The sequence below is a fragment of the Chiroxiphia lanceolata genome, chromosome 32 (assembly GCF_009829145.1).
Source record: "Chiroxiphia lanceolata isolate bChiLan1 chromosome 32, bChiLan1.pri, whole genome shotgun sequence".
NCBI lineage: Eukaryota > Metazoa > Chordata > Aves > Passeriformes > Pipridae > Chiroxiphia > Chiroxiphia lanceolata.
This window is the reverse complement of record NC_045668.1, coordinates 700,230-721,059: the sequence shown is the minus strand read 5'-3', so window position 1 is coordinate 721,059 and position 20,830 is coordinate 700,230. Positions and strand designations below refer to the sequence as shown.

General features: G+C 52.1%; 2 protein-coding genes across 3 annotated transcripts; both read right to left on the bottom strand.

The window, feature by feature from the left end:
• Positions 1-268: 268 nt before the first annotated feature.
• Positions 269-13,770, bottom strand: LOC116779893 (IgGFc-binding protein-like). The gene is given in 17 exon segments (XM_032674388.1): positions 269-389; positions 765-1,219; positions 2,296-2,400; positions 2,442-2,571; positions 4,047-4,570; positions 4,943-4,998; positions 5,001-5,066; positions 5,069-5,152; positions 5,155-5,505; positions 6,480-6,622; positions 6,832-7,052; positions 7,934-8,262; positions 10,092-10,551; positions 10,770-11,350; positions 11,986-12,555; positions 12,925-13,525; positions 13,657-13,770. Coding segments are annotated over 15 exon segments (3,894 nt in total). The 5' UTR covers positions 12,254-12,555; positions 12,925-13,525; positions 13,657-13,770.
• A 439-nt stretch (positions 13,771-14,209) lies between these two features.
• Positions 14,210-20,704, bottom strand: LOC116779895 (IgGFc-binding protein-like). 2 transcript variants are annotated; one of them, XM_032674393.1, is made up of 5 exons: positions 19,480-20,704; positions 18,294-18,338; positions 15,191-16,393; positions 14,715-15,049; positions 14,210-14,498 (listed from the first exon to the last, which is right to left on the bottom strand). In XM_032674393.1, the coding sequence occupies exons 3-5, from the start codon at positions 15,255-15,257 to the stop codon at positions 14,229-14,231; spliced, it is 672 nt and encodes a 223-aa protein (XP_032530284.1). In that variant the 5' UTR covers positions 15,258-16,393; positions 18,294-18,338; positions 19,480-20,704; the 3' UTR covers positions 14,210-14,228. The 2 variants fall into 2 exon arrangements, with proteins under 2 accessions (XP_032530284.1, XP_032530283.1); XM_032674392.1 differs by lacking the exons at positions 14,210-14,498; positions 14,715-15,049 and having other exon boundaries at positions 15,272-16,393.
• Positions 20,705-20,830: the final 126 nt, after the last annotated feature.

Below are 20,830 nucleotides of genomic sequence, written 5' to 3'. Positions count from 1 at the left end.
TGGGACAGACTGGGATACTGAGCAGGCACACTGGAGGGAACTGGGGGACTGGAAGGGTCTGGGAGGAAACTAGAGCATACTGGGAGATATAAGGGACACTGGGGGTGCAGTGACGGGGAGTGGATCAACTTGGAAAACTGGGAACCCAGGCTGGGACTGAACTGGCCGGGACTGGGAGGCACTGGGCCACACCCACCTGAAGTACCGCCCTTGGTGGACAGCCGCAGTTCCCCGGGGGACGCAGCGGGCGCCGTCGAAAAGGAGCCCCTCAGAGCACTGACAGCCCTCGAAGCACCGCCCGCTGCAGGGGGGTGGGCCGACACACCTGCGCAGGTGCGGGCACAGTGCGGGCACAGAGCTGGTACTGGGAGCGGGGGGGCACAGCAGGGCTGGGGGCGAGACAGAGGGGTCACCGAGGGCACCTGGGGCCAAGGGCTCAATGGGGTCATATTCCCAACCCCAAAATTCCTGCTATCCCAGATCCCTGACCCCCAAATCCCCAACCTCCAAAATTCCCATGCCCCAAAATTCCTGCCCCCCCCCAAATTCCCAAAGCCAAAATTCCCACCCCCAAAATTCCCGACCCCCAAAATCCTAACACCAAAATTCCCAATCCCCAAACTCCTGCTATCCCCAAAATCCCCAGCCCCAAATTCACACTGCAAAATTCCTGCTATCCCCCCCCCAAAATATCCCAACCCTCAAAACTCCTAGCCCCAAAACTCCCAACCCCAAATTCCCACCCCGTCCTCCCGTGTACTCACGACATCCCGTCTCCTCGCGCCACTCTCGGTTCCCCCCCCGCCGCCTGACACGCGGCCGCGTATCCCTGAATGCGGGCAGGGATCGCCCCCTCCGCCCCCCCCCGCGCACACCTGGACTCGCACGTGTCCAGGTGCGCCCGGGGGCACCGCGCGGTGACACCCCCCGAAGGGCCCCGCGGGGTCCGCCAGCACCGCGCAGCGCCCCGGGGGGCACGGGGGGTCCCCGCAGGGTCCGGTGTGTGCAGTTCGGGGGGCGTCCCCAAAATTTTGGGGTCTCCGCAGAGCCCGCGTGGGGGTTGTTGCGCGGGAGGCAGTGTCAGCACCGCGTAGGAATCGCCGTCGTACAGGATTTTGGGCCCCCCCCGCACGTGGAGCAGCCGGTGGGACCCCACCTGGGTGACCCCCAGGGAGCCCCCCCCAAGCCACAGGGGGAGCACGTGGCGCTCGCCGTCCACCTGGGGGGGCAAAGGGGGGGTTGGAGCCTAAAAGGGGGAATCCCCCAAAATAGGGTTTGCAGACCCACAACTGGGGTTTGTACCCCAAAAAGCAGGGTTTATAATCCTAAAAATAGGTTTAAACGCCCAAAACAGGTTTGCATCCCCCCAAACAGGGTTTATACCCCCCAAAAAATAGGATTTATACCCCATATATAGCAGTTCTACCCCAAACCCCATGGTTTAAAATGCCAAGATTGCGGTTTATACCCCAAAACCCGGTTTATACACCAAAGACAGGTTTATAATCCCAAAGAAATACGGTTTGTACCTCAAAAACAGGATTTATAACCGCAAAAATAGGGTTTTCATCCCAAAACCAGGGTTTGTACCCCCCACCAAAAAGGGTTTATAACCCAAAAGTAGGGCTTGCATCCCCCTCAAACAGGGTTTGCACACCAAAAGACAGGGTTTATACATCAAAAAAAAAAAAAAAGGGGGGGTTAACCCCAAACCAGGGCTTGCACCCCAAAGTCAGAGGTTTTACCCCAAACAGCCCTTTCCTGCCTGCCGCTGGCCCACCAACCCCATTTCCATCCTCTTTTTCCCCCAAAAACTGGTGTTCTCCCCCCAAAACCAGGTTTTTTTTCCCCCAAACCAGGACTTGCAACCCTCAACTCCAGGGTTTGTGCCCCCAACCCAAGTCTCTTCCCCAACCCAAGGTTTTCCACCCTAAACCGGGACTTGCCCCCCCCCAAACCCAGTTTCCCCGCCCCGCACTCACCGTGACCTCCCACGCTGTCCCCTGTCCATGGCCACCGTCATCCCCTGTGCCGTCACCGTCACCCTCCTCACCTCCCCCTCGTACTGCTCCAGGGCCACCCTGAGGGGCTGCGCCCCTCCTCGGGGTCCCCCGCGTCCATCTCCAGCAGCGGGAGGGTGCAGGACCCCCCGAAGCCCCCAGTTGTCCCCCGAAGGTGCTGTAGGTGCCCCTCCCCAGGAGCTGGCAGTGCCCGCAGGCGCTGCGGGGGTGGCACCCCAGGACCCCGTCTCGCACCCCGCACTCCTGGCCCGGGGGCACCCCGGGGTGGGCTCACACTCCACGTGCCCCCCCTGGAGCACACGCAGCGCTGGGTGCAGGACGGGGAGGGGTAGAACTGCGCCCCCCGGGGGTAATAACGACCCTCCAGAGTGCAGCCGCACTGGGATAGCGGGACACAGGAATCCCCGCTTCGGAAATAACCGGGATCGCAGAAACACCCTCGGAGCACGGGGAGGGCTCGGGGCAGGACGGCGGGCCGGACTCGTCCTGGCAGGTCGGGGGGCAGGGGGGGCCACACAGCTCGTAGTGCTCGTTCGGGGGGCACACAGGCCTGCGGGGAGGGGAGAGGGGTGAGGAGCACAAACACATATGGACAAGCAAAAAACCCCCAAACCCCACATGGACACCCCAAAAACCCCATGCAAAACCCAAACCCCCATGGACACCCCAGAAAATTCCCTGCAAACCTTCAAACCCCTATGGACACCACAAAACCCTCACGGACACCCAAAAAAACCCAAACCCCCACACCCTAAAACCCCATGGACTCCCCAAATTCCTATGGACACCCAAAAAAATCCCAAACCCCTATGGACACTGCAAAAAAATTCTACAAAACCCCCAAGCCCTCATAGACACCCAAAAAATCCCTTGAGAACCACAAAACTCCCATGGACACCCAAAAACCCACAAACCTCCATGGACACAGCCCTCCCCCTGCAAACCCTCATGAACACCCAAAAACAATCTGCAAACTCCCAGGGATGCCCCAAACCCCCATGGACACCCCAAAACCCTCATGGTCACCCAAAAACCCTCATGGACACCCCAAAAAAACCCTACAACCCTCCAAAACTCCATGGAGACCCAGAAATTTCCCTGCAACCCCCCAAAGCTCTACAGACACCCCAAAACCCTCATGGACACCCAAGTCTCCCTGTGCAGACCCCCAAATCCCATGTGTGAACCCCAAACCCCCCATGTACACCCCAAACCTCCCTTGCCTGAACTGCACAACCTCCCATGCAAACCTCAAACCCCCTTGTGCAGATCCAAGACCTCTCCTGGACACCCCAAAATTCCCCATGTAGACCCCAAAACCCCTTGTAGACACCCAAAACCTCCCCATTTACACACCAAAACCACTGTGGACACTCCAAACCCTCATGGACAACCCAACCCCTCTCCATGGACACCCTAAATCTCCCCATGCAGACCCCAAGACTCCCCCAACAAACCTCAAACCCCCTAGAGCAGATCCAAAACCTCCCATGGACAACCCAAGACTCTCTATGTAGACCCCAAAAGCCCCATGGACAACCCAAAACCCTCCCATGCAGATCATGAAACCCCCACGGACACCCCAAAACCACCATGCAGACACAGAATTCCCATTCACACCCCAAAACCCCACAGACACCCCAAAACCCCTATTCACACTCCAAAACCCCCATGGACAACCCAAACTTGCCATTCACACTCCAAAACTCCGCCATTCACATCCCGAAACTCCCCATTCACACCCCAAAACCATTCTGGACACCCTGAAAACCTCATGGACAACCTAAAACTCCCCATGTAGACCCTAAACCCCCATGGACACCGAAAAAACCCCATTCACACCCCAAAACCCCTGTGGATACCCCAAAACCCTTTTGGACACCCCAAAAGCCCCATGCAGACCCCAAACTGTCGTGGACAATCCAAAACTCTCCTGCAGACCCCAAACCTCCATGGACACCCCAAAACCCCCTGTGGACACCCCAAGCCCCCATGGACATCCCAAATCCCTCTGTAGCCCCATGCCCCATACTGCAGAATGCGTGTGTGCGCCAGGGCCCCACGGCCACGCCGCGGCTCTGACACGCGCTGACGTAGGCGCCCACGGCCTGGCACACGGCGTCGTGGTGGCCGTCGAAGAGACACGCGTCAAACAGACAGTCCTCCAGGAATGGGGCGGGGTCAATGACCTCGTGGCACGTGGCCAAGGGTCCCCGTTTCTTCACCAGGACCCCACAGTGCTTGTCCCCGCGGTAGGTGCGGCGTTGGTGTTGCTGCACCCCTGGCAGCCCTCGGTGCACCCTGGGGAGCACCCAGGGACCTCGGAGACCTTCCAGTTTCCCCAAAGTGGGTCTCATTGTGGGCAGGGTGGCCCTGGTGGGTGACAAAGTCGTCGTGGGGTCTCCATTGGCGTTGCCGCAGAGGCCGCAGACGGCGCCGGCAAAGGTACTGGGCAGGATCACGCGGGCGTAGCTGTGCCAGTCGAAGGTGACGGTGACGCCAAAGGCCGTGCTGATGAAGCCGTGGACACCCCGCAGGGACACCCGGAGCTCGTGGAGGGGTGAGAGAAGGGCAGGTCCAGCAGGACGCCATCCACCTGTGGGTAGGAGGTCAAAGGATGGACTTGGAGACCATCCAGAGGGTGTGGGATGGGCTTGAAGGGAACCTGGATGGCATAGGAACCTGAAGACCATATAGTGGTCTTGAAACCCAACATAACACCATACAGTGACCTTGAAACCCACCTAAACACCTTAAAAAGACCTTGAACCCCCCCCCCAGGTGTCATGTGATGACCTTGAAACCAACCTGAAGACCATGCAAAGACCTTGAACCTCCCCCAAATGCCACACAATGACCTCAGCCCCTCCTAAACCCATGGAATGACTGAACCCCCCTCCCATCCCCTGCCTCTCCCCTACCTTGACCTTCTTGGGGTGCTCCTGGCTGAGGCTGAGGCTCACATTGAACACCTCCAGGTGACCACCTTGGTGAAGGACACCCGCTTGTTCCCACGGTGGTTATTCTCCACGGTGACATTGAAGGGCACGAGGGTGGGTCAGGGGAGCACAGCCCGGCCAGCAGGTACACACAGGTGCCCATGAAGTCGTAGCGGTGCCCATCAAAAGTGTGTAGTGGGGGTCCCCCGTGGCCACGCAGATGGAGCGGTTGGTGGCCACGCACTTCCTGAAGCCCTCCACCACGGCACACACCTCACCTGACTTACACCTGGCCTCCTCACACACAACCATGCCCAGCTCTGGGTCACAGCGGCACCAGGAGCGGCACAAGGGGTCCCCCCCAGAACTCCTCACCGGGCGGTGGTAGCGCCCGGCGCGGTGGCAGCCGCAGTGGGACACAGGAACACAGTGCCCGGCGCTCAGCACGTGGTCGCGGTCACACACACAGGACTCCACGCACGGCAGGGCACACGAGGAAGGAGCATCCGGGTCGAGCAGGTGGCTGGGCAGGCGGTGCCACACGGCTCATAGTGGCTGTTCTCAGGGCAAGGGAGGCTGGGGAGGGAGAGAACTGGGATGAGGGATGGAGAGAGTGGAGAGCATCTGATGGGAGGGGTGGGAAAGGGTCTGGAAACCAGGAGAAGGGTATGGAGCATGAGGAGGAAAGTCTAGGAAGTGTGGGATGGGGGCTGGGACATGTGGGAAGGGGTCTGGGATACAAGGGATGGGGGCTGGGAACAGGCAGGACAGGGTCTGGAACATGTAGGAAGGGTCTGGGCCATGCAAGATGGGGCTGGGACATGCAAGGAGGTCTAGGAAACAGGGAATGGGGTCTTGGACAAGTGAGATGGGGTCTGGGACATGTGCGAAGGGTGTGGGAACAGGCAGCAGCATCTGGGACATGTGGGAAGGGGTCTGGGACCACAGGATGGGGTCTGGGTCACAAGGAGCAGAGTCTGGAGCACCAGGAGAAGGTTCTGGAGAACTTCCAGAAGAGGAATTTGAGGGGTTCACACTGAGATGGATCTCACTGCTCAAAAAGTGCCCCAAAAATGCCCCCAGGACCTGAAGTGCCCGCCAAGTGGCCCCTCAGACCCCTAAGGCCTGGGAGATGGACCCCATGAAAAGGGGGGGCTCTGGGGGGCCTGGGGCCTCTGGGGGTCTAGAGGGGGTCAGGGAGGGTCTTAGAGGGGTCTTTGGGAATTTTAGGTAGAATTCAGGGAATTTTGTGTGAACTCTGGAGGATTTTGGTGAGATTGGGGGCAGGGTTAGGAGGAATTAAGGGATTTTGGGGTTGAATTAAGGGATTTTTGGTGATATTTGGGGGATTTTGGGTGGAATTAAGTAGTTTTGGGGCAAAACCAGGGATCTGGGGAGAAACCAAGGGGATTTTAGGTTGGATGAAGGGAATTGGGGATGGAATTGGAGGATTCAGGGGATTTGGAATGAAACCAGATAGGTTTTAGGAGCTGGACCGCAAAGCACCCCCATCCCTTACGGCATCCTGCTGGTGTCCTCCAGTCGCCCACGGTCGCCCCACTCCTCTGGCACGTGGCCGCGTAAGTCTCCAGCACCCGGCACAGGACTTGCCTCGCTCCGCGCTCTCCGGCACAGCTCGGCCAGGCAGCTGCCAAAGAACTCCTGGGGCTTCACCACAGCATGACATGCCCGGAAGGGCCCCTGGAAGGACTTCTTGATGATCCCACAGTAGCTGTTCCCACCCCAAAGCTCCTTCTCCTCACACACTGGGCACTCCCCATCACAGTGATCCCAACACAAAGGGGATCCTGGGCGTCGGGGTCGAGCTTCTCCAGCCCCTGGCCCAGGCCCCAGGGCAGGGATGTTGTCACAGCCTCGGGATGTCGTCCAGGGGCTGCAGGTTGAAGTTCCCACAGAGGCCACGGACGTGGTCGAAGAAGCTGCTGGGGAGGTCGATGAAGAGATGCCAGTTCCAGTCGTAGGAGACACGGAGCCCAAAATCTGTGTCCAGGGTGACGCGGAGCCCGCTGGGATGGACACGGAGCCTCCCATCCACCAGGAACACTGGGAGCAGGGCCAGCTCCCCGTTCACCTGCCAGCATTCCCAGGTATCCCAGGGTTGGATTCAACACCACCAGCATTTCATTCCCATATTCTATTTCCCACATATCCCAATTCTTTTTCACAGCACGTTCCCAACATTAAATCCCATCATACCCCAATGTTTACACATCACATATCCCAATATTTTTATTCCTGCCGTATTTTATCCCAACATTCTATTCCTACCATATGCAAATATTTTATCCCAAAAACCCCCCCCAGTATTTTATTCCTGAGGCATCCCAACATCTTATTCCTGAAATATCCTACTATTTTATTCCCTAGATACACCAACATTTTATTCCCAATTTATCCCAACATCTTATTCCCAACGCAGCCCAACATTTTATTCCCTCATCCCAACATCTTATTCCTGGCATATCCTAATGTTTTATTCCAGACATACCCCAGCATTTTATTCCAGGCATATCCCAACATTTTATTCCCAATAAATCCCAAAATCTTATTCTCAAACCATGACACCAGCCTATCCCAACATTCTGTTCCTGACATATCCAAATATTCTATTCCCACATTTTATTCCCACTGTATCCCGACATTTTATTCCTGACACATCCCAATATTTTATTCCCAACATACCCAAACCCATATTCCCAATTTATCCCAACATCTTATTCCTGGCACATACCAATATTCTGTTCCTGACTATCCAAGTACTCTATTCCCAACATTTTATCCCCAAAACATCCCAAAATTTCAACAATCCACCTCCCAGTCTGACTGATTTATCCCAAAACGACACTGGTGCTGTGTGAACCATTGGCCAGGTGAAGGAGGATGTTGGGAAGTACTGGATAAAGCAAAAAGTTGGGAAAAATCTCAGATTTCTCCTCTTTCCCCCCAGCTCACCCGGACTTTCCCGTCCTCGTTATGGTGGAAGGACACGCGTTGTCCATAGACGTCGATGTTGACGACGGAGACATAGGACACGGATCTGATCCCGCCCCGGATGTCACTCCTGGCCTCCACCCTAAAGGGCTCCAGCCTGGGGTCATTCCCATGGGATTCGGCCATGGTGTAGGTGCAGGTTCCTTGGAAGTCGAATTCTAGCCCGTCAAAGGTACGGAAGTGGGATCCCCCCATGCCCAGCACGTGGCCACCAGCGCTGGGACACAGCGGGATTCGGAGCCACGGGGCCGGCACCGCTCCTTGGCGGCACTTCAGGGACTTGCAGGGGTCTGGGAAGGGAGGGAGAGAGGGGGGAATGTGGGATGAGCATTGGGAGAAGCCACAGTTTGGGGGAAATGATGGGAAAATACTTGGGGGAAGTCATGGAAGGAACTATGGGATGGGAAAAACAATGGGATGGGAAAATCATGGAGAAACCATGGGAGGAACCACAGGATGGGAAAAATCGTGGAATGGGAAAAATCATGGGAAAAATTATGGAAGGAACCATGGGATGGCAAAGAGCTGGGAAAAAACTGGGAAGAAGAATGAGAAAACCATAGGATGGGAAAAACATGGGAAAGACCATGGGAAAAACCATGGGATGAGAGAAACCAGGGGAGGAACAATGGGATGGGAAAAGTCATGGGATGGGAGAAGCCATGGGAAGAACCTCCCCATTCCTGACCCTCAGTGCCAGGGATGGGATCTGTTCCCTCTGCCTCCCCTTCCTGCAGGATTTTCCCCAATAAATCAAAATCCCCTTTTCCCCCATTTTCCCTCACTTTTGTTGATACATCCCAAGACCCCCTCCCGAATTTCACAGGATTCATCCTCAGTGCAGGAGTGGTCATGGCAGGTGAGGCCCTGGCCCGGGATACAGGAGCACCGGCGCTGGCAGCGATCCTGGAAAACCACCTCATGGGGCTGTAAGGAGGGAGGAAGGAAGGAAGGGAAATCCATGAAAATAGGGGATAAAAAGGAAAAATGCAGGAAAGAAGGACATAAAGGCAGAAAATCGGGAATAAAATGATTGAAAAGCAGGGCAGAAAAGGCAAAAATGGGGGGAAATACTGGGAAAATAGAAAAATAAGGGAAAAGGGGAAAATGCAGGGAAAAAAAGACAAATGCATAAAATATGGAAAAATGCAGCGAAAATGCATGAAAAGAGATGTCAATGCATAAAATAGGGAAAAATACAGGGGAAAAAACTTCCTAAAAATAGAGAAAAAAAGGAATTACATGCGGGGGGGGGGAAAGACAAACATGGGGGGGAATGCTGGGAAATAGACAAGAAATTAGGGAAAAGGGAAAAATGCAGGGAATAAAGATGTAAATGCATAAAAATAGGGAAAAAAGGGAGGAAGTAATACAAACTGTAAATCCATAAAACTAGGGAACAAAAGGGAAATGCCATGGAAAGAGAGGTAAATGCAGAAAGATATGAACAAAAGGAAAAAATGCAGGAAAAATAGAGGTGAAACAGAAAAATAGAGAAAGAAGGAAAAAGTGCAGGGAAAAGTATGCAAATGTATAGAAATAGGGAAAAATGCAGGGGGAAAGGATGTAAATGCCTAAAAATAGGGAGAAAAGGGAAAATACCCTGGAAAAACTACCTTGTAGTATCGCCCATCCTCAAAGCACCCACACTGTTCCTTGGGAATGCAGCCCTGCCCGTCTGACAGGGAGCCCTGGTGGCACTGGCAGCCCTCAGCACAGGTTTGGGGACACGTGGTGGCCCTCCCGGCGCAGGTGTTGGTGCAGGTGTTGGTGCACAGGGAGTAGGTGCTGTTGGCCGGGCAGGGGGGGCTGGAATTTTCATGGAATCATGGACTGAGTTGGGTTGGAAGGGACCCTAAAGCTCAGCCCGTCACCATCATCCCACATCCTGAGTGTCACCACTGTCACCCAACCCAAGAAGAGACATCCCCCCCAACTCCCAGTGCTCCAGGTGGGCTCTCACCAGGGGATCTCCCCAACCCCAAACCAGGGACATTTCCCCCCAAACTCACAGCAGAAGGATGGTGTCCTCCAATCCCCCACAGCAACTCCAGCATCCTGGCACATGCTGACGTAGCTCTGGATGCTCCGGCACAGGGCACCTGTATCCCCTCCAGTCACACAGAGTTATGGACACAGGATTGGGAATATGGGGTGGGGTCAATGATGCTGTGGCAGGAGCCAAAGGGCCCCTCAGGGGCCGTGAGGAGGCCGCAGTAGTTGGGTTTTTGGAGGACCAGCACCTTCTCCTTGGAGCAGGTGGAACACTCCTCAGCAGGATAGGTGTCTTCACAAGGCCTATCCTTGGTTTTCCATGCGGATCCAAAGGCTGTTGCATCCAGAGCCAGTTGGCCGTTGGAGAGGTGGAAATCATCGTCACGTTGCCCGTTGTAGTTGCCACAAAGGCCACACAGCTGGCCCAGGTAGGTCTGGGGGACCGTGAGTGTCACGTGCTGGGTTAGGTCGTAGTGGACGATGAGGCCGAAGTCAGTGCGGAGCAGGACCCCTGTCCCATGGGGATACACCTGGATTTGCCCCTCACCCAGGATGGCTGGGAGATGGTGAGAGATTGAATTCACCTGGGAAAGGAAGGAAGAGTCCTCCAGTGAGGAGGTGGGACCAGAAATGTGGGGAAAACACCTTCCAACCAATGTTTTGATGCATTTATGGGTCTTGCTTGAAAAAAAGTTGGGATGAATATGGATTGGGCTTGGAGATAGGGTGAGGTGTCCCCTCCATCAATGAAACACAATTTTGGGGGAATCCATGAGATCTGGCCCATGAAGTGCCACCTTACCATGACATCTCCCCCTTTTCCTTGGGTTAAGGTCAAGTTGACCCCATAGACTTCCACAGACAACGCTTGGATCCCGGAAACCTTCCCCTTCCTATGGGCCTCCTTCTGAATTGTGACCACAAACGATGTCACGTCACCCGCGCAGGTCTGGCTGAGGATGTAGGAGCAGGACCCGGTGACATTGAAGGTCACCCCGTCGAAGGTGATATAGGCACTGTCTCCCATGGCCACGCAGGTGCCAGATGCTGGCGGGGGACACTGGAAGATGCCATCAACGACCTTCCCAGGGTTGCCATCAGGACAGGAAATATTTTGGCATTCCACAGCACTGCTGGAGAGGCACCGGCACTCTTCATGCTCTGTGGGGTAGAAGGTCTCATCCTCCTTGTAGTACACGCCGTGGTGGGTGCAGCCGCAGTGAGCTGTGGGCACACACTCATCCCCGCTGAGCATGAAGCCATCATGGCATGCGCAGCCCTCGCGGCACCGCCCTCGGCATGTGGCAGAGCTGGCACCGCAGCTGTGCTGGCAGGTGTTAGAGCAGAGCTTGTAGGAGCTGTTAGGAGGGCAGGGAATATCTGCTGGGAAATAACAGGATCCGTGAAGAACCAGGAAATTCCCAAGCCAAACCCTGGAGGTTTCCCAGTGTTCAAGTGTGTCCAGTGACGAACATCACCAAACACAGAGTTTTTAGCCTAATCTTTGTTTTTGTCCTTGTGGACACGGTGAGGGACATCATCCAATGATAACGCAGTGCCTACCCAGCGATGATCCAATGATCATCCATAAGGAACATCCCAATGCACTTAAATAGGAATTTTTGCCCCTAAATCACATAATTTTCTCCATTTTCATGGAGAAAATTGGGACATTCCCTCAAGGAATGGGATCCTCACATGCTGGATCCTCACATGACCTCTAGGCTGGACCCCTTTGCCCCAGTTCTGCTATTTTTGCATTTTTGGTGGTTTTCCTCTAAATAATCCAATTTTTATCCAATACCAAGAAATTGGAACTCTAGGGGGAAAACGATCCCAGATAAAACAACTTCTTCCTTGCAAAGGGTTTACTTTGGGTGGAAACAGGGATTATGGGACCAACCAAGACTTTGGCTGAGATTCCTACTGGTTTCCCACCTCTGGGTTGTTCCTACATGGATTTGGAGTGGAATTGAGGATCCTGCTGAAGGAAAACCCCTCCAATCATCCCAACTTACAGCAGAAATTATCCATCCTCCACCTCCCAATGGACACGCCGGCAGCCTGGCACACGCTGGCATAGCTGGCAATGATCGGACACATCCCATCTTCCTGCTCTGGGAAGAGGCAGGAGTCCCGGATGCAGCTCTGGAAGTACGGCTGGGCGTCCACGTGGCCATGACATGCTCCAAAGGGTCCATCCTTTTCCAACATAATCTCACACCCCATCCTGGACACCTCCTGTTGCAGCCGTGGCGCCGTGGCGGCACTGGAACATTCCACCATCGATCTCTCAGTGCATCCCAGGATATCGGCACCTTCCAGCTGCTCCCAAAGGCATCCGGGTCTGATGCCATGTTGCTGTTGCTCATCCTCATGTCGTCGCTGGCAGCGCCGTTGAAGTTCCCACAGAGCCCACACAGGGCGTTGGCGAAGGCGCCGGGCACTGTCACGGTGACATGGCCACGCCAGTCATAGGTAACAACAAGGCCAAAGTTGGTCTCTACCACTGCGTCCTGCCCGTGGCGATAGACAACAATCTGCTTGTCACCATGGAGATATGGGAGGTTGACCAACCGCTCATCGATCTGGGGGAAAAACCATAAAAATGGACCAAATTGGGGGTCTGATGGGGAAATCCCAACTTATTTTCAACAGCCGCAGCACCCAAATGGCATTGGTTTAATTAAATATTAGAAGGAATTAAGTTTTGGATTTAAGAGTATGAGGCGGTTCAAGTCCCAGTGGGAGGTTGACCAACCACTCATTAATCTGGGGGGAAAACCATAAAAATGGATCAAATCTGGGGTCTCACAGCAAATTCCAACTGTGTTTTCAACAGTTGGAGCACCCAAATGACATTGATTTAATTCCATTTCAGATTTAATCATTAATGAATGGGTGAGGAGATTTGGGAGGAGGTGGTGGAAGGATAAAGGACCATTTCCTGAGCTCACCATGATTTTCCCAGGCTGTTCCCTGCTGATGCCAATGGTTTTGTTGTAGACTTTGACTGTCACCACGGCAATGGCCAACAGGTGCCCGTCGCCCTGGCGGCCATTCTGCACCAACACCTGGAACCCCACCAAATTTGGGTTGTCTTCACACAACCCAACGAACAGGTAGACACATGTCCCCTGGAAGATGAACCTCCTGCTGTCAAAGGTTTCATAGTGGGTGGCTCCAACAGCGCTGCAGACCCCAAAAACTTTGGGATAACAATCCTGGATTCCCTCCTGCACCCGACACTCCTCCTCTCACTGCAGCTGGAATTCCGGCACACTGCCTGACGCTGCCCGCATCGCACACGCAGCGCTGTGTGCAGGTGGGATCACCCCAGAACTCCTCTCCTAGGCCATGGAAGAGACCCCCGAAACGCAACCACAGTCGGAGGGGGGGATGCAGATGTTGGCATCCAGGACAAGGCCCTCGTGGCACACACAGGAGTCCACGCAGGTGGTGCTGGCAGCACAGCTGGACGGCACAGCCGGGATGTTGCAGGTGGGGGGGCAGGTGGGCCACAGGTGCTGTAGGTGCTGTTGGGAGGGCAGGTGAAAGCTGGAAAGGGAGGAGACCATGGTCAGGGTGAGGTGAGATGTGGTGGGATAGACTTCCTGGACTATCTACACAGACTTCCTGGAGTTTCCATGGATTTTCTGAAGTCTCCATGGGCTTTCTTGATCTTCTACCTGGACTTTCTGAGTCTCCACAGACTTCCTGGAACCTTCCACCTGGACTTCCTGAAGTCTCCACGGACTTCCTGCACTTCCTGCTTGGACTTTCTAGAGACTCCATGGACTTTATGGACTTTCTACATGGAGTCTCCCTGGACTTTTACAGACTTCCTGCTTGGACCTGCTGCCATAACCTTTCCCAGCACACCATTCCACAGATCTTGGGACCCACTTGAATTAAGCTCCGCCCACCCCAGGGAGTATTTCCACCCAACCATCCCCTCTACTCACGACATCCCATCCTCATTCTCCAATCAGAAATGTCGATCCCAGTCTCTTGGCAGTCGTCGGCATAGGCCTGGAGGGCGTGGCACAGCACAGCGCGATGGCCGCCATGGGCGCACAGGTCATGGATACAGTTCTTCACATAGACATTGGGATTGATGGTGCCATGACAGCGCCGGAATGGCCCGGCATGCCAGGACAACACCCCACACCACCGCTCTGCCTTGTATATCACCTCCTCATCCACCCACACCGTCCACAGTCCCCCTCGCAGGTGTCCTGGCAGTGACCGCTTCCATTGGTCACCTTCCAGCTCTGCCCCAGCTCCACGATATCCCACCGCTCCCATCGGGAGCCTGTGCATCATCCTGGGGGTTCCCATTGCTGTTCCCGCACAACCCACAGACTCTCCCAGAAAAAGCAGCTGGAATTTTGACCACCACATGATCGTCCCAGTCGTAGAGGACCTTCAGCATGAAATCCAATTGGATCAACACGGATTTGCCCTTCTGGCGAACCCGGAGCTTCCCGCAGGAGAGGGAGATGGGCAGGCGAGAGCTGTGGTTGTTCACCTAGGGGAGTAACAACCAGCAAAACAACCAAAAACTATCAAAATCAGGCAAAATGTGGAGTTTTTGAAGATTTGGGTTTTTTTCATGCAAGGCCTGTCTGCACACTAGGAAATCCCAGAATTTTAGGAAAACCCTCAAATCACCACTAAATGTGTAATTTTGGTGAAACTCCATAAAATCGCTTGGAATTTGGGAATTATGTTGATTTTTGCTTACCCTCACCATCCCATTTTCTGCCTGGACCACAGTGACGGTGACATTGTCGACGCGGACGTTGATGGAGCCAATGGAGGAGACTTTAGAGTTCTCCTTTTTCTCCTTTTGGACCTCCACAGAGAAGGTGGGAAAGGTGGGATCAGAACTGCAGAGGGTGGTCAAGGTGTAGGTGCACGTTCCCATGAAATCGAAGGTCTTCCCATCAAAACTCCGGTAGTGCGAACCACTGGCGAGCCAGCAGGTGGAGAAGGTCTCCTGGACGCACTTTGGTTGTCCATCCACCACCTCACACCTCCCCTCGCACATCAAATCCTCGCAGGAGACCGGCTCTGGAGCTGCAAAAAGCAGGGAAATCCATGGATGGCCAACTGGATAACACCCAACTGTTGGGTTGACACAACAGGGAAACCCACAGATGGCCAACGGGACAATGCCCAACCATTTGGCTGACTCACAATGGGCTCACTTGTACTCACCGGTGATGCAGAGCCCAGCAAAGCCGTACCCGGTGTTGCTCTCGAACCCAAACACCAGGAGCCCCATGGGTGCCTGTGGGTTCTCGGCACTCCGTGTCTGGGGACTAACTGTGATGCCAGCCCAGGAGAACTCCGTGCCGGGAACCGTGCCACTTCACAGCGGCAGCTGGTTGGTGGTTGAGAGTGGTGGCAGCGGTGGCGGCGGTGGGCGCAATGAGGATGGCATGGTTGTAGTAGCCAGGCACAGTGTTGAGGTGGAATGCGGTGCAGTGGGCAGTGACAGGTGGCACGATGAGGAGGAAGGGGTCTTGCCAAGACGAGCCAGTGAAGAACAGCAGCACCTGCACCGCTGCCACTGCAGTGAGGTGCAGGGGGGAGTTGTGGTTCACCATCAATGCCCGCCTCCCCTGCTGCCATGGCCATGGTGACCTCCCCGCTGCTGCTGTTATAGGTGACGGTGTTGCAATCCTCCGTCACCACATAGATAAGGTCAGTGCCTGGCTGCACCGGGTTGGGTGGCACCACATAGTTCCTCCCCCACGCTACTGTCGGCAGGAGCTGCTCTACCACAAAGTCATAGCCCGCGGCCACCTTGGTGCAAGTGTGGCCGCTGAGCACAGCCACAGGTGTGTTGGCCACCACAGCGGTGCCGGTGAAGTCCTGCTGCTCTGCAGCTGCAGGCTGTGGTAGGGCTGCAGGAAGAGGCGCAGCACCGCGCCCGGCACGTAGGTGTCCCCGGCATACTGGAATGTGGCCGTGGTGGTGATGGAGACGCGGTGATGGCAGCACCGGCGACCACCACGAGCTCAGCCATGCCGTAATTGTCACTCCCCATGGGTGTCACCACAAAGTACCTGGTGCCCAGGCTGGGCATGGGCAGCAGGGCCGTGGCACCCACTGTGTAGCCCTTGGCGCTCATGGCCACCACGGCCACATCGGCACTGGCCCGGACCACCACAGTCTTGTTGGCCATGCGGCTCCCTGTGAGCTCCAGGTGGGCGGGAATGGGCACGGCCTTGGTGACACCGGGTGGCACAGTGACCTCGCGGGTGCCGAAGGGACCATGCAGTGTCACCGAGGCCGCCGTGTCACTGGGGCCCTGCCGGGTGAGCAGCAGCTTCAGCGTTGCACTCGGGGACTCATCATCATTCTGGGGGAACACAACCAGGAATTCCCGACCCCCCGAGCTGCAGTTGGAGAGAGCTGGAAAAAGGGAAAGGGGCTCCTGGGTCAGTGGATAGAGAGGAAATAGGGGATTGGAGGGATGATTTTTATATAGAATGATACACGTGGCTTTTTATAGATTTACATGGATTTGATAGAGAATTATATAGAATAATATATAACATATAGAATTATATAGATTTTTTTAGTAGAATTACGTAGAACAATATCTATTATATAGAATTATAGACATTTTTAATGTAGGGTTATACGCAATAATAAATATTGGATAGAATTATAGAGATTTTTAGAGATTATATAGAATTATATTTTTTAGAGAGGATTGTATAGGGTTTATATAGGATTATAGAGAATAGTATTATTATAAGAATTATATGGATTTTTTATGTAGAACTATATAGAATAATATCTATTATAGAATGATACAGGGTTTTAATGTAGGATTATATAGAATAATCTCTACTACATAGAATTACATAAATTTCTTAAAAGATTATATAGAATAATACCTATTATATAGAATATATAGATGTTTTATAGGGAACTATATAGATTATTTAACAGAGATTATATAGAATACCTAATATATACAATTACATAGGTTTCTCGTAGAGAATTATATAGAATAATATCTAGAACAATAGAATTTTTTATAGAGAGTTTACAGGTTTTAATGTAGGATTATATAGATAATATCTATCACATAGAATTATATGGCATATAGAATTATAGCAGGAATTGTATTTAAATGACATGAAAGGTGTAATGGTAGCCTTATCTTTAATTTATAGGTTCTATTTTTATATATAATCACAGTAGAAATTATTGACAGGTTATTATGTTGATAAATAACATATAAGTGAAAGCTCTAAAATAATTTTAACTATTATTACTCTCATTGTTATGTATAAATAAATTGTAAATTCATAATAAGTATTCTCTACTACTAATTAATTATATACAATTATAAGTAAAATGTTATATTATAATCCAATACAATTCTGTCAAATTTCATTGTATAACAATATAAATTGTCCATATTTAATTCATATTTATATATTATTCCATTTTATAATTATCTCAATATCTAGATGTAATTACAGATATAATTTGCTGCATTAATATACTAATATTACATAAACATATATTTGATATTTTTAGATATTACTGCCATATTAAGAATAACTTAATTTTATATATCATATTTTTAGATAATACAAGAGAGATTTTATTTATTTCCTATTACTATATTCATACATAGAGATTATATTTTATTTTGTTTATCTATTTATTGTGATATTTATATAGACATTACATTTACTTTCTATTCTTATAGTCATACATAAGTGTAGTGGTGTATATTTAAAATTAATTTAGGGTAAACTTGAAATTAATATACCCACAGCATCTAACAATATAAGTATTAATAAGTAATAATGTTATTCAATTACACTGTTTAACATTATTAGCCAATTAACACTTTAAATCTTTGTGTAAGTTAATATTTATCCATATAAATCTACAGAAATATATGAAATTAAACTACACAAAGAATAGGGATTTTAAAAGGACCAAAAAGGGATTTTAGAGATTTTAGTAGATGGTTTTGTTTGTTTGTTTTTTCCTGGGGAAAATCCCAAATACTTTTTTTATCTTGAAAAACCCCACCCAAACCCCAAAATATTCAGGACAAAGTGCACTTTTTTCTGTAAATAGTGAGAAAAAAGGGCATTTTTTCCTGAAAACAAAGGGAGTTTTCACAAAAAAAGAAAATTCTAAAGGCTCTTGGATGTAAAGAATTACTAAAAAATGTGGGGTTTGGTTAAAAATAATAATTTTCTGCCCTAAAAAGCTCCAAAATATACCCAAAATGCAGGAAATTTGGGAGGTTTTTGAGGGAAAAGGGAGGTTTTCTCACCACAGAAGGAAAGGAGGAGCCACCAGGTCCCACGCAAAGCCATTGCTGCAAAAAACACCCAGAATCACCAAAAATTACCTGAAATCCCTGTTTTGGGGGAAAATCCATGTGAGCCCAGAGGGGTCACCAGAATCCCCAAACAACCCCCAATTTACCCCAAAATGGCTTTTTTTTACCCCATGGAAACCTGTTGGGGCTTATTTTGGCCCCTGTTGCCACCAAATCCACCCCGAAAGCTCCAAACCCCATGAATTTTGTTCAAAAAATTGGGTCAAAATGGGGGTTTTAACCAAAATTCCCACATTTGGGGCAAAATGGTTGGTTTTTTTCCCCCAAATCCCTCAAAATTGGGTCAAAATGGAGCTGGGATAACCATCCACACCCACCACCACCAATTTTACCCCTTGAGGCCACCTCAGAGTCCCCATTTCCACAAAATCCACCCCAAAACCTCTCAAAAATGATTAATTTTGCCCCCACAATCCTCCAAAATTGTGGCAAAATGGGGTTAAAAAGCCAGGACAACCCTCCCACCACTCAACCTCCCCTCTTGATGCCACTTCAGAGTCCCTATTTCCACCAAATTTACCCCAAAACCTCCCCAAAATTATGAATTTTGTTCAAATCCCAAAAGCTCAGGTCAAAATGGTGAGGTTTTTTTGCCACAAATCTCCCAAATTTGGGGCAAAATGGGTTCAACAGCCAGGACAACCCTCTCCTCACCTTGTCCCACCCAACCCCCCCAAATCCTTAATTTGGGCTCAAAAAGCTCAAAGAATCCCAATTTTGGGCATTAAGAGGCAAAAAATCTGAACTTCAGGAAAAAGAGTACAAAAAATCCTGATTTGGGGCACAAAAAGGGTGAAAAATGCCCAATTTGAACACAAAAATGGCAAAATATAAAACTGGGGGCGAAGAATGTGAAAATCTGAATTTTGGACACAAAAGGGGTAAAATTAGATTTGGGGAGGAAAAATGGGCAAAACCCCCAAAATTTGGGCAAAAGTGTTAAAAACTTCAAAATTTGGGATGAAAAAGGGGTTAAAGATATGAAACTTGCGGGTGGAAAGAGGCAAAAGTCACTAAACTGAGGGGAAAAAAAGGAAAAACTCTGAAATATGGGCAGAAATTTCTGCACATCCCCAAAAATGAGGAAATGAGGGAAACAGAGAATGAAGGCACTCACCGGTCCCTGAGCTCCCGAATTCCCAGGATCCTATGGACACGGCGTCTGGCCCCAAATCCATCTTTTATACCCAAACGGGTCTCGACTGGAGCCACTTCCAGGGACGGATTTGGGCCAAAACCTGGGGGTTTGGGCCAAAAACCTGCAGATTTGGGCTGATTCGGCAGAATTTTGGGAATGAGGGGAGCCAAAGGGGAGTGACCCCGGAGTTCCAGAGAATTTGGGAAGTGGCAGCTGGATCCTGTCACTGAGAGACGTCGGAAGGGGGGGTAGGACTCCCAGGGATGTCACGACACGTGTGGGACCCTCAGGGATGTTGGGACAGGTGTGGGACCCCCAGGGATGTCTTGGGACCTCCAGGGATCCTCCCAGACCCCCCGAATTCCCAGAATCGCTGCCCCCCTGGAGCCCTCTGCCCCCGTGACCGCGGGGGGAGGGACGGACCCAAATACGGGTTTTTTTTACCCAAAATGAACGACCCGAGTCCCAGCGGGGATTTCCAGGGAACGGGGAATTCTGGCCCAAACCCCAGGCAGGACTGAGAAAAACCATCTGGAGCCGGGAGGGAAATCAGGCAGTTAAAAGTGTTTCTCCTTAAAATGGAGATGGAAAACCCCGAACCCCACTGAGACCCCAAAAACCACTCGGGGACCCCCCAAATTCCCCCCGGAAGCCCTCACCCTCTGGACCCCCCAAACTCCTCCAGAAACCCCAAGGCCACGCAGAGACCCCCAAAACCAGTCAGGGAAACCCAAACCACCCAGAGACCCCCAAAACCACCCAGGGACCCCCCAGAACCCCGAGGAACCCCGCGTCCCCCTGGACCCCCCAAATCTTCTCCGGGAACCCCAAACAAACAAGGTCCCTGGAGGTCCCTGGGAGAGTTTTATGGTTCCCCTGGAGGGGTCTGGATGTCCAAGGGGGACAGGGCACGGAGGTTTTGGGGTCCTTGGGAGGGTTTGGAGTTTCTAGAGGAGATTTGGGGGGTCCCTGTTGGGGACTGGGGGGGCTGAGAGGCACAAATCCTCATTGGGAGCCCCAAAGCCGCTCAGGGACCCTCAAATCCTCTCTGGGAGCCCCAAACGCCCTCAGGAGCCCCCCAAATCCTCTCTGGGAGCCTCAAAGCCCCTCGGGAGCCCCTTAAATCATCTCTGGGAGCCCCAAACGACCTCGGGGACCCCCCAACCTCTCTGGGAGCCCCAAACGTCCTCAGGAGCCCCCCAATCCTCTCTGGGAGCCTCAAAGCCCCTCGGGAGCCCCTTAAATCATCCTGAAGCCCCAAACCCCCTCAGGGAACCCCCAAACCTCTCCCGCCCTCCCCCCCTTCCCTTCTCCGGCCTCCCATTGCCCG